This window comes from Canis lupus, chromosome 1, assembly GCF_003254725.2.
Source record: "Canis lupus dingo isolate Sandy chromosome 1, ASM325472v2, whole genome shotgun sequence".
Classification (NCBI taxonomy): Eukaryota; Metazoa; Chordata; class Mammalia; order Carnivora; family Canidae; genus Canis; species Canis lupus.
This window is the reverse complement of record NC_064243.1, coordinates 108,995,629-109,009,079: the sequence shown is the minus strand read 5'-3', so window position 1 is coordinate 109,009,079 and position 13,451 is coordinate 108,995,629. Positions and strand designations below refer to the sequence as shown.

Here is a 13,451-nt window from a genome sequence, read left to right as displayed (position 1 = left end):
CATGTGTGAAGGGTCTGGTTTTATATCAGACTTAGGTCACATTCCTGCTCCTTTGCTTGTTCACAGTATAAGCACAGCCAGCACAACCTTCCCTGGCCCTTAGTTTCCTACAACAGTGGCCCTGCTCGTATTTATGAATTATTAGGAGACGTCTAAAGGCAGAGCTATAACAGGCCTCTTAGAAGGGGGTGGGCATTTCTTCTCCCCTCCACTCAGCCATCCCTTGTACACAAAAGTCAGCATGTGATCTGGGGCCAGCCTGCCTCTGCCTTGGAAGCAGCCAGCCTCTGGAGGGAAAGGGACAGCTCTAATTGCCCTGACCAGATGATCACTCAGGGCTGTAGCCAGTTAGCACCTCTGCTTTTACTGGCAACCTTTGTGTGCCATCCTCCTGGCCCCGACAGCTGTTTCTGCTCTGACCTGCTTCTCTTGGGGGTTGGGGGGGCATTTGTCCACCATATTGGGAGCCTTCCCAGTGGGCATTTGCCAGACTTGGTGCAGTGCTGCAGCTTCCCACCTTGTGGCACTTTTTACCTTTTTTAGTCAAAGGCGGCCTTCGTACTGTGCAACCCTGGTGGGCCAAAACCCCCAGAAGGAGCCATTGCTGTGCAGCTGTAGAATGGAGTGTCTTGGCCAGTGACCAAGGAGGTGGAGAAGAGGAAAGGGAGCTGTGTTTCTTCGACCACAGGACCTTAGTCTCATCTCATCACTACCCGACTCAGAAGAGGGAGTTTTAAGCCAGCATTTTACTCACAAGGCTGATGGCATGGGCAGGAATTCAGGAGAAGTCACAAATCAGGGTTTTTTAAGTCTTGGGTCACAGGCTCTTAGTGACTTCAGGAAGTGGAGGTGCTGAAAGAAGCCCACACCTGAACTGTGGTAGTAGATGCCCCTGTCAGAACCTGGCTGCTGCCAGGACAGCAGGGCAGCTGGAGTCCCCTTTCCGTGATCTACATTTCACGTGATGTTTGTTTCTGCAAGCTGGGTCCACCTTTGCCATACTTTATCCCCGTGGCTTGGCAGATTGAAATCTCTCACAGTTCCTGAGTTTATCCTAGCCCATCAGGGATGGAGTAGAAGCACAGAATTCTGGGACTGTCATAGAGTTACCTGGCCTTCTTTTCCATCTGCCTTCTCTAGACAGGAGTCCCAGGTTTCTTCAGACAAGTTGGGTGTGGACAGGTGCCAGCTTCCGCTCTGCTCCTGCTGTCCAAAGATAGAGCTCTCCCAGCAATCACTCCTCCAGCAAGCTCCAGGCTGGCCCAGATGTGAAACACATAGGAAATCTCCATCGGGAGCTAGCTTTCTTTCCACCTAAACTCGTCTCTGGGCGGAAGTTAGGAAGAAAAGGTGTGGGCTGGTCCTTCACGCCCTGGAGGATTCCTGTCAGCATTTGTCTTGACTTGGCGCCATCTAGAGGCTCGTAGAGTCCTGGCACCCAACAGAATCCCATTGTTTCTGCAGGAACTGCTGACCTGGCACCTTTTTGTTTTTGGAGGGGCACGGGATGGGGGGGGGTGCGCCACAGGGAGGGGGGTCTTATTGATAGGGAATCAGCTGCCCTTCCAACAGCGGCGTCCCTGGCTTCCACTGCTGAGGAAGGGAGCTTCTTGCTGCTCCTGCAGTCTGGAAAAGGGTGGAGATTTCTGCTTCCTCTTCCCATTGTGTGTTTCCTGTGCCTGAGCAAGTCAGCTGAAGCTACTCAGCTGGGGCTCCGATTGAACTTGGGGGCGGGCGGGAGGTGGGAGGTGGGGGGAGGATCTCGCTGACTGAGCACCTTCCAAGGCCACTGGGGCCGAGTCTCTGGGGGGGGGGGGGGGTTCAACTGAGCCAGGGACACCAATGAGGCAGTATCAGCTTTAGTGTTAAGGGATATTAGGAAACGAAGATTCTTCAGCCCAAAAGTAGGTATTCCTAGCCTGGCTGGGTTTCCATGGCAACATCAACTTGACCAGCTCTTCCACTTGATACCTAAGAGCTGTTGTGTCTGTGTGTGTTCAGGGCTTGGGAACGGTTTCAGATCCCATCACAACAAATAGCAAGGTCACTGTCAAATTGTTTTGTTAGCTCCAGAGTTTCACAATATTGAACATCGCTGAAAATATGCCCACAAAGAGAGATTTCTGTGATTATTCACCAATTATCTTCCTACCACACTCGAGGTGATGTGTGGTGATTCAGAAGTGACTAACGACAGCTGCCGACGCCCATACCACTTAGGGGGTGGCATGCCGGGGCTTGACCTATGCAGAGACCTTGTTCCTGCCCTCCCAGAGTATGTACTTGAGCTGCCTGCCAGAGTGAAGCCCTTCCAGCTGAGCTAAAAGTGCAGAAAATGCAGTGAGGGGGGTACTGGGGTTGAGGGCTTCATGGAAGAGGTAGTACCTGAGCTGTGGATTTCAGGAGGAGAGAAAAGGGCTTTGAGTTCCCGGTTTCATCTCACCCACACACCTCACCTCAGCCTTCACAAACTACTACCATTTATTTTTTCCCCACATCTTCTCCTCTGACGACAGCCCCAACCCTACCACCTGAGTGGAATCACTCCAGTCCAGCCAGTGCCCCCCACCCCCGCCAGGCCCCATCCTATGTCTTTTGTGCCTGAAGGGGTCCCAGAGCTCACTCTGTCTCAGTCCAGAGGTCCTGAGCCTAAGGACCTTTGACTCCAGGGCCTCATTAGCCCCATAGCTGCATATCTAGCTCCATATATGCAGTTTAGTCCACAGAGAAGACCAGTAGCTTTCATCAGCTTGTCAAAGGGATATGTGACCCAAGTGGTTCAGGTTACCAGCTCACCAGCTTACCATTCCCACTGAGAGGTGGGAAACCTTACAGCTAGATGTGATAAACTAATTCTGGGATCCTGCTTCCATTTGTCTGTCGAGGTAACTGCTTAAGGTCACGGGAGTGTTCATCACTCCCATGCTGATATGTACCAGGCCTTTTATTGGACAGGGCAGGTGACAGTGGACAAATGAGTGTGTGCTCCTTGCCTCAGTCTGGTGGGGTAAAAGGCAAAGAATGGGTTAGTGCAAGGTCATGCCTCCCTAGAAAGACACCCAGAATCTTCCATTCCAGGCCCAGCAGAGTGAAATCTTGGCCTTGGACTCTTTTAGCACCTGAGGGAGAGGTGGGAGGTGCATGCTGTGTCTGCCAGCATGCATCACTGAGAGGGTAATGTGACCTTGACCCAGGCTTTTCCTTTTCTGGTGGTCCATGTGTGTGAGATAGTCAAAGGCCATCAGAGGTTTTCCTCCAGGCACTGAGTTAGGTGGCAGCAGATCCTAGCCTGAGTCTGATGTCTTGAGCTAAAGGTGGCAGCAGAGTGGCACAGCCAGGGCAAAAAATAGTGTTTCAGATCAAGAACCCTGACGGCAACTTGCCTGTTTATCTGTATGCTGTGAGGGGTGAGGCAAGCTGATTTCTAAGTTCTGGCCTCCCCTTCATCCTGAGTTCTTGGCGTATTTGTTCTGAATGAGTTCTGAGTTGCCTGGTCCGTATCTAGGTTTTGTCTTGGTTCGGCTGGCCTGCAAATGCCTTTCCCGAACCTGTTTTGCTATCTCAGTTGACTGAGACCTAATTTCACAACTACGGTGTGTTAGCTGGAGAGGCCCTGGCTCTCTAGAGGTGCCCTCGCCATTCCACCAGTTCCTTCAAAGAAGATCACTGGAGCTGGAGAGCCCCACAGCGTGACAGGAGGCAGGGGACCCAGAGCAGATGTGCTGGACCAGCCTGTGCCCACCTGCCTTCCCCCTCACCCATCTTTCATCCTTGGCACTGCCTCCTGGCATTCTCTCACCCAGCATGTAGGATGAGCCCAGTGTGGTGAGGGCTGTAAAAAGAACAACCCTGAAGTTGTCCCCTGAGTGCTCTGGCACTGTCCAGAGGTAAGAAATCGCTGTTGTCCCAAGTACCCAAGAGAGGGTTTGCTTGCTTGAGGGAGGAGGTGAGCGAAGTCCAGTCAATAAGATGGGCCATGTTTTTCATGAGGCAGAGGGAAGGTTGGCCTCACTGAGAAGCTTCCTCTTGCTCTCCTGGGGTTCCTCCCCTGCCCCGCCCCCTCAGGCCAAACTTATGCTCCTCAGCATTCCTGAGCATCTTGAGCTCAAAGCTGGCTGCAGAAAGGAGGGAGAGACATAACATCCAGGTCCTGGCGCTGGGCACCTGGCTGCAGCACCACGTGGAGAGGCAGACCAGCATCCGTGAGGACAGCGTGTGAGCAATATCCACATGGTCCTGGTGCTCCCATCTCTGATCCCTCCTCCTCCTCTCAAGGAAGACAGAGGCAGCAAGCATTCTTGTGGCTCCATGGAGGACAGGCCCTGGTCATTGCCAGCCCCACTTCCTGCCTCTAGCCAGGAGGATGAGGTAGGCCCACTTTTGGGTGCAGGCGCCCCAGGGGTCGAATGCCTGATGAAGACGCACAGCCTGGGAGAGACCTGTGCCCCTGTGCCGAGCTCACATCTGGGAGGGGTTGTGATTACTAAGGGAGATTCTGAGCCTGCCACATGATTCTCAGGTGCCAAAGACAGTCACTCCTCCTGATGAGAGCAGTGTACACTTATTTCAAGTAAACTGTACTGAAGTTTAACAGTAAAAATCTTTGAAACTCAAGGCCTGGGAGAAAGTGTATTCTCCGAGGTTGAATCCTTAAAATAAACCTTGGGTGCAGAGCAGTGAAGGTGATAATGGCCCCACCTAATGAGTTCTTGTGGTTTTTTAGTCATTTTCTACTAGACAGCTGTTACTGAAACGCTATTTTTATCAATTCCCACTTTTTTTTTTTTTTTTTTTTTTTTAAGATTTTATTTCTTTCGGGCAGCCCAGGTGGCTCAGAGATTTAGCGCCACCTTTGATCCAGGGCGTGATCCTGGAGACCTGGGATCAAGTCCTACGTCAGGCTCCCTGCGTGGATTCTGCTTCTCCCTCTGCCTGTGTCTGTGTCTCTCATGAATAAATAAATAAAATCTTTTTTAAAAGGGGGGGCACCCGGTGGCTCAGCGGTTTAGCACCGCCTTCAGCCCAGGGCCTGATCCTGGAGACCCCGGATCGAGTCCCACATCGGGCTCCCTGCATGGAGCCCGTTCTCCCTCTGCCTGTGTCTCTGCCTCTCTCTCTCTCTCTCTCTCTCTCTCTCTCTCCTTGTGTCTCATGAATAAGTAAATAAAATCTTTAAAAAAAAAAATCTATCTCTTTCTTTGACAGAAAGAGAGTGGGGAGCAGGGGAAGCAGCAGAGGGAGAGAGAGACTCAGACTCCCTGCTGACCTGGGAGCCCGATGCAGGGCTCCATTCCAGGACCCTGAGCCCAAGGCAGATGCTTAACTGACTGAGCCACTGAGGCACCCTCAGGCCCCACTCTTGAGTCAAAAGATTCACTAGGTGGGCAGCCCGGGTGGCTCAGCAGTTTAGCACCGCCTTCAGTCCAGGGCGTGATCTTGGAGACCCAGGATCCAGTCCCATGTCGGGCTCCTTGCATGGAGCCTGCTTCTCCCTCTGCCTGTGCCTCTGCCTCTCTCCATCTCTCTCTCTGTCTCTCATGAACAAATAAATAAAATCTTAAAAAAAAAAAAAAAGATTCACTAGGTTTTGTGCCCATGAGCCTGCCAGCAAAAGCTCCAGGTGGCTCCAACCCTACCCATCTCTGTGGCCTCCCTTCCCACTGCTTCCTGCCCCTCAGACTGCCTCCAGGTGCTGACTGTGTGTCCACTTGTGAGCTTCTTCTCTCACCATGTGATATCACCGACACCAGCCCCTTAGACCAGAGCATACACTCTGGATCACACAGCTAGCTGGTGTCCAAGACAGAATTCGGACCCAGGACCACATGGGTAGAGGTTGAGCTTGGGCTCTGACCTGCCGCACAGCCTTTCCTCCCTGCACTTTGCCATCCCTCCCTGGCCATTCAAGCTCTGCCTGTCCTTCCTAGTCTAGCTCAGCCAGGCTCCTGTGCTTCCCCAGACCATGACTCTAGAGGCACGTTGCCTACTGTAGAGGTTTTTTTTTTTTTTTTTACTGTAGAGGTTCTTAACTTGGAAGCCATAGGCTTTCTAAGGAACACGATGAGTTTTGGGTAACTCGCAAACCTCCGGAAGTTGTAGCCAGAGTTGTGCGCAGCATATTTGGGGAGAGGCTCTAGCGCTTATATCCACTGCAAAGAAGTCTGTGCCCCCAAATCAATAGGAAACCTTCATAATTTTTTTTTTAGCAATCCACCATCCTCCCACCCCCACAACCATAAGTGTGGGATAGCTGTTATCTCTTCCTGGATCCTACTGCGGCTTTTCTGGGTCCTAGGTACCACCTTCAGCTCTAAGAAGTAGCCATAGGAAGATCTTTCTCGCTTATAGGAATCTGGGCTGGCTCTTCCAGCCAAGACAAGTTAAGGGAAAGGGCAGCTGACACCCCAGAGAGCAAGTACGATGGTCCCCAGTCACGCTCTGCAGCCAATCAGTGGGGTTTGATTCAAGCTCTGCTACCTCTCTGGGACTCACATTCCTTATCTCCCAATAGGGGGAGAAGCCCCTGCCTCATAGGATGGCAAAGACTAACTGAACCAGGCCTGCTGTGGATAAGCACTTATTCGAGATAGCTTGTTTTCATGCTCCAGCTACATTAGGATTCCATGATGGACAACGTGTGGGCGGTAGTGGGGGAAGGGGATGCGTAGTCCCTTTGATGAACTGCATGAGAATTCCTTCACTGTTTCCATCAGCTCCTCCAATGGGGAGATGTGTAGAGGGTCCTTGTATCTCTAGGAAAAGGACAGAGCCCTGGTCTTGTGACAAACTCCCTCCCTAGACAGTCTGTTGGCGTGGGCGGGTGGCAGCGCTCACTCATCTGGTCAGGAAGCACGCAGGCTTTCTGCATTGGGATGCCTGTCTCCACGGGCAACCGGATGAGCAAAGAATGGTGTTCTTTATGGCGGTGTCTTTGTGGATCCTTGAGTCTCGGGTGGTGGGGGCCAGGAAGCCCGAGGCACACAGAGCTCCCCTTCAGCAGGAGCCTGGGATCCAGAGGTAGGTCTGGCTCTGGGTTGGTGCCACCGCCAGGTGTGTCCGCCTTGGGCACCGGCTTTGGGGGGAAAGACTGGGTTGACCTTGTCTGAAAGCCCTGGGCTGCGCCCCTAGTCTCACCACCTCACTAGTCTCACCACCTGTCCAGGACCAGTATCTGTCTTGAACCCATAACATCCACCAGCCATGGCCACAAGAATCTTTGGTTTTTCTCTTTCCTCAGAAATCAATGACCGGGAGCAGAAGTTACATGCCCTTAAGGAGGTACTCAAGAAATTTCCAAAGGAAAACCACGAAGTCTTCAAATACGTCATCTCTCACCTGAACAAGTATGTTGCAGGGCTTGCTATTTGGTCTTCCCTCTTTCCAAAACTGCCAGTGAGGGCCAGCTAACAGCAGAATGCAACTGCTCCAGGCTGTGTTCTCAGCCTGGCCCTCGAAGGGATGCTGGTCCACCTCCTCAGTGGGGGCACACCTGGCTCACCAAGGAGTATCCTGGCCTCTTGGCTTCTCCTCACATTTCTATGCTGGTTCTATCCGAGGGGTCCAAGTGGCCCTGAGCATGCCCAGAGTCCTCTTCTGTCTGTAACAAAACACTGGGCAAGACAGGTGTGTGGTGAAGAAACTCAAACTGTTCAGTAAGTACAGGAGCTGTGGGCAGGAAGCCTGTTAACAGACCGTATCCTGGATTTCTGCACAGACAGAATAGGTTGGTTTTCTAGGCAGACCTATTCCTCTCAGCAGAGTGGTGTTTTGTGGAGTTCTAGTTCAGGATATCCTCACTGCCTCTGTGTACACCCAGAGCAGCATCACACATTTCACTGGATGAGAGTCCCTGAGCCAGACGGTCTACCCACTGGGTTTGTGGAGGGCATCCCATGAGCCAAGACCTCGGGCTGGCCCGGTGGCAACACTGGAGCAGAGGACTGGCCATAGAGGGTCTCAGGCCTCAACTTCCAGGCTGGACCTTTTCTATTTTCAGGTTGTGAATGGGCAGGCAGGGAAAGCAGTTGGGATGACATTGGCCATGAGCACACATGGGACAGAGCAGGGGCCCTGCTGGCCGAGAGCCTCATCCAGAGCCGTCCGCCCTATGGAGCTCTGACCCTGAGTTTGGTGTCCCCCACAGAGTCAGCCACAACAACAAGGTGAATCTCATGACCAGTGAGAACCTCTCCATCTGCTTCTGGCCCACCTTGATGAGACCCGACTTCAGCACCATGGATGCCCTCACAGCCACGCGGACCTACCAGACAATCATTGAGCTCTTCATCCAGCAGTGCCCCTTCTTCTTCCACAATCGGCCCATCAGTGAGCCTCCCGGGGCCACGCCCAGCTCCCCCTCTGCCGTGGCTTCCACTGTCCCCTTCCTCACCTCCACACCTGTCACGAGTCAGCCATCACCTCCCCAGTCACCACCACCCACCCCCCAGTCCCCCATGCAGGCCCTGCTCCCCTCCCAGCTTCAAGCTGAACACACGCTGTGAGCCACCAAGGCCTGGGGCAAAAGGAGACCTTCTCTCTTCCATGGGGCAACATTTGGCTTTGAGCAAAACCAGGTCCACTGGGGTGTGGGTGGGGAGAGTGACCCCTCTCCCCTGTTACCTTCTCAAGACCTCAGCAGTAACATCAGCCCCAGTCCACCGTGGGCTGGGCTATCAGGCTCCCTGAACCCAACGCTGCAGACCTGGAGCTATTTGCAGGCAGCAGCCAGGGAACACCCTGCCCTTTGACTTGGACCCTTTTGAGGACTGAACTGGCCAGGCAGTGGCCCTCCACATGCTCATAGCTCCCCAGATCACCTGCCCACGCACAGCAGCCTCAGGGCATCCAGGGGCATCTAACCACTGCTGGGACAGAGCCCTAGCCTCTGCCAATGGGAGGAGGTTCTGAGATTTGGGCCGCCCCAGGGGCGGGGCCACGGCCCCTACAGAGAACAGTTCCCATCCCTGTTGTCTGTCTCCTCCCACCTTCCATATCTGCACCCCCACCCCCTCTAGGGGAGCCTCTGTCCAGCAGCCTCCTCGGAAACACACAGGCCACAGCTCTGTCGACCCAAGGTACAGTGCTGAGGGGGCTGGCCCAGCAGGTCGGGGCAGGGAGGGCAGCTCTGTGCCTGGACCAAGAGTGTGTGGCTCCCCACCTACTTCCCACATACCCCCTCCTACTTCCCAGGCTTTGGGGATAACATGCCCTTTAAAACAACACTGGAAGAAACATGGGGAAAAAACCCTCCAGTAATTTACAAAAGAAAGAAGAAGAAACTACAGACCTCAAGATTGAGCCCTCCTCCCACCTCAGAGAGGCAAGCAAGTGGCACATGGCCCTTGTCTCTGTAACAGCGAAACAAGGATGCCCACCAGTGCTTGCCAGAGAGGCTGTTGGGGTCCCACTCCTGTCTTGTCACCAGATCCCCTTTCCCCAAGAAGACACTTGAAGCCCTTGGTGGAAAGAGCTTGGGAGACCAGCCTGGATCCTGGCCTGCCTTGGAACACACTACAGTGCTATGGAAACACTACTCTGGGTGGGTGGGTATGTGTGTGTGCGTGCACATGGTTGTGCCTGTTGGTGAGGGCACAGCTAGGGTGGGGGCGTGGGGGACGCTGGGTATACCTGGGGTTCGGTTAGTGTGTTTGGTGTTAAAGCAGTCATTTTCATCTTGGACCGCAGAACACCACGAGCCCAGGGGTGTTTGTGGGAGGTGGGTGCTGTGTGGTGGAGTGTGGTCTGCTGGTTCCTACACAGGGACATCCTTTGTGCTCCCAGGACTGGGAGGGCCCAGAGGAGCGAAAGGCCCAGCAGCAGTCAGTCATGAGGAGGGTGCTGTCCCTGCCTGTCAGCCCCATGGCCGCCCCCTAGGAAATGGCCTTCACCTCCACTTCCCGGCCTTCCTGCTGACCCCAGGAGAACCCTTTGCATGCCCCACTGTCCCTCAGATGCCACAATCGTGTGAAGGCTGCTACCAATCCTGGCTGCCCTCCCACCCCTCGTGGCCGTGCTGTGGTCCCTGCAGCGGGGAAGCCTGACATGGAGGTGGCCTGGGCCTGGGCTCCGGGGCCCTGCTGGCCACACAGCCTCTGGGTCTCTTTGCACTTTAAGAAGCAATGCCTGTGGTAGATTCGACGATGCCCTGGGTCCCCTCAGCCAAGTGGCCTGACTGAGAGCTGCCTCGGATCAGCCTCCAGCCCAACTCTCGCTGTGGGCCCGCCGGAGGGGAGGGGAGGCCCTTCGCTCACCGACTTCTTCCTCTGGATAAGCTGGATACCTTACTGTTAATAGTTCTTGTACGGCAAAATAAGGTGCTTGGAAAAAAAACTGTCCCTGCAAGTTTTACCACCTCTTTTTAAGAACACTAGTCAAAAAACAAACCTAAGGTACATGAATGTTTATGTAAATGTTGGGTGAGGGGGTCTCCTCTCTGGTGGCTCTGCCTGATGTACTAGGTCAGGGTCGGTTGGAAGGTTACGGGTTGGCAGGCATGGCCCCGGCTCTCCAGCCCCCTTCACTCTGTATCCCAGGTAGGTGAGGAAATCCCTCCATTGAATTAATCTCTGCCTTTTTCTGGATCATATTCACCTACCCGGTCCAAGGCAGTCCCTCGGGGTGTTGGGTGAGGGTGGCCACCATCCCTTGTGTGAACTGAAAAGCCTGTCCCCACCACCAGTTCCCCCCACCACTGCCTTTGTGCTGGCACATGGGGCTGCCCCCCACATCACCTGCCAACCTGGCTGTGCACCCGGACCTGGACAAGCTCCCTCCATCCCTGAGAGCGTACAGATGTGTGATGGCTACTTTTCTGGGTGTGAGGTCAGGGGCGTCCCACTGAGGAGGGACACCAGTGTCCTGCCCTCACCCTCGCGGGAGCCAGGCTTCCCCAGGGGATCCAAGGGAACCCCTTAAGTGGCCATTCCCAGTGTCTTGCCAAGGCTTTAAAAGGGTGCAGGGAGTACTGGTGGCTTATGCCCCAAAAGACCCACAGTGGACAGGAAGCGTCAGGTTCCTCTTATTTCCATTTTTTCTGTCAAGTCTAGCTTCTAGTTTTCTGCTTCTCCAGGCTGACTCAGACTGGGGCATGTCTGTCATTCTGGGCCGGCGTTGTCACTGGTGGTGGTAGTGGGCCCTGGCTTCAGTGCAAGACCAAATGGGCGCTCGGATGGGGGCTGCAGAGCCAGGCCTGGGCTGGTGTTGGGGTGCGCTGCTATAAATGGAATGCTACCCACCTGTCGAGGTCATCCAGCGTGTGAGGCTCTGGAAAGTGTTTTCACAGATGATTCTCATGCGAAGGGCACCGCAGGTCTGGAATTGAGGGAATGGCCGGCATTAGCCGTGGCCAAGGTGGGTGAGCAGATCGGCAGAGGTGTGGGGTTTGTTCCCTGCCCCACAGCTGAGTAGCGGTTTGCCCGGGAGCGCTCTCCGGCCGGTGTCTGGCTTCCGCAAGACATCAGTTGCTGTATTTGGTGGAAATGAATAGCCCTTGGTTGTGATCATAAGGCTGGCTCCGGCTCTGGCTCCGGCTCCGGCTCTGCTGCTTCCATAGAGGAAGGGGTCCGAGGGCGAGAGGTGCAGCTTGTGGATTCGCCCTGAATTCTTGGCTGTGTTGCGTATTGGGGATCACGCACGGCACACTTATTCTTGCCCTTGATCAAGTTGTCCTTCCCCTCACTTGACGTTCTGGGGTGCTGAGAAATACTCCGCACTGTTTCCTGTGTTCTACACCCTGCTTCCACCCCTGGTCTTCCTGCTGCAAGGCAGGAAGTGTGCTGCCGGGTGTGATTCTTCCAGCAGAAGTTGTTGGTCTTGGCCAGGTGGGGAGAAGGTGACATCAGAGGAGCAGCGGGCTGGCCAGAAGGGGCCCGGGGTGCTCGCCTTCCCCGGGCCCTATACCGGGGGCCCTGAGCCCCTGGTCTCGGGAGAGCAGTTCAGCCTCAGCCCCAAAACTTGGAAACCACACTGCATTGGTAAAAGCCCCGTTCCCCTGTGCCCGCTTCCCACTCCTGCAAGGACGGCCGTGCTTGGGTTTCCGAGAAAGGAGCGGACACACCGGCTTGCTGCCGCCGAGGGCTCTGCCCAGCTGCTGTTCCTCCAAGAGAAAGGAGCCCCGGGTACTTGGGCGTCTTTTGAGGGGCTGGGCTCTGCAGTCCTGTGCAGTGGGTGCAGTGTGCCCTGGGGACGGGGACAGCCGGCACTGCACTCGCTCCCGGGCCTTGCTGACTCCACAGACGATGGACAAGGAGCTGCTCTCCTGTTGCTTGGCAGGTTCAAGCCACTCGTTTGTGCTTAGGTGAAAGGACCAACCGAGTCACATCTGGGACCACTGGCGACGACACCGGAGAGGGGGGTGATGGGGAAGGGGAAGGCCGCTCTGTCCCGGGCCATTCTCTTGGCCCAGGAAGGATCCTTCCCTCCTGGGGAGCCCGGTCTACGCCTGCAGCGGGGATGTTACACTTTCATGTAGTCAAGACAGGGCCTAAATTATTGTTTGCATAAAAATTCCTGTTCCCTGTGTACATAAAAAAAAAAAAAATCTCTGAATTGTATGGGAATAAAACTTGTTTGAAAATTTGGAATAGTGCTGCTGCCAGCTTATTTTTCTGGTACTTGTATTTTCACATGTTAAATGATCTTTATATATGTTGAATTAACAAATATTTTGAGTTTCCTGAGAAAAAAGCATATTAATGGTATTGATATGTGTTAGTAGTCTGGCCGTGTGCCTAAATTTCTGTTTTGCAGCAAAAGTGGAGAACTGTATGTAAAGAAAGTATAACAATTATTTCTTTGTATTTTAGGGGCTTTAACCAGGACATCCTCTAGTTGGTGTTAGGAATGTTTGCTTAATTTCCAGACCTTTTTAAAAAAAAAAAAAAAAAAAAAAAAACGGTTTTTTTGAGGCTCCAACCTGATTTAGTGCATGGTCAGCCATTGACTAAGGCTGAAGCATCTCTGGCTGAGGTGGTTTTGTTTGGTTTTGTTTTTTAAAATCATGTATTTGCTACCAAGTATTGTACTCGTCTCAATGGGAATGGTGTAAAAAACTGAAAAGGCCTTATGTGATATGTATCATAGTTAATAAATCAATCTTGTAAAAAACCAAACCTGAGAGAGATGAAGGTGGCCCCTCCTGCCAGGGCCCTGAGCACCCTCCCCACAGCGGGCACAGCCTCAGGCCCCCTCGGGGATACCAGCTCCTCCTCAGAAGCTGTGGCCAAGGCCCAGCAAGCAGGAGGTGTCAGTTCTCTGGCCACAGGGCACCAGGACCCCAGAGCATCCCCAGGAGAGAGTATTTGCGTTGGGGGGTGACTGCTGCTTGGGCTCAGCCAAAGCATGGTGCACAAACCCCTGTGGCCACAGGGACCCAGTATGTGACACCACGGTCAGCAGCTCCTGCCCTGCCCTTTCTTTTTCACCCCCACCCAAACCCAGTTTCCCAGGCCACG

At 53.8% G+C, this 13,451-nt stretch overlaps 1 protein-coding gene across 4 annotated transcripts in view; it reads left to right on the top strand.

Moving 5' to 3' along the window:
- Window positions 1-13,109, top strand: part of ARHGAP35 (Rho GTPase activating protein 35) — a 132,759-nt gene extending 119,650 nt beyond the window's left edge. The window contains exons 6-8 of one of the 4 annotated variants that reach the window (XR_007410262.1): window positions 7,238-7,343; window positions 8,144-9,074; window positions 9,190-13,109. Coding sequence is in view for 2 of the 4 variants with exons in the window: in XM_025424545.3 (XP_025280330.1) it covers window positions 7,238-7,343; window positions 8,144-8,501 (464 nt within the window). In the remaining 2 variants the exon portion in view is untranslated. Of the gene's footprint in view, window positions 1-543; window positions 1,700-4,085; window positions 4,369-7,237; window positions 7,344-8,143 lie in introns of those variants that run through there. The other 3 variants (XR_007410264.1, XM_025424545.3, XM_049109185.1) reach the window with 3 other exon arrangements.
- Window positions 13,110-13,451: the final 342 nt, after the last annotated feature.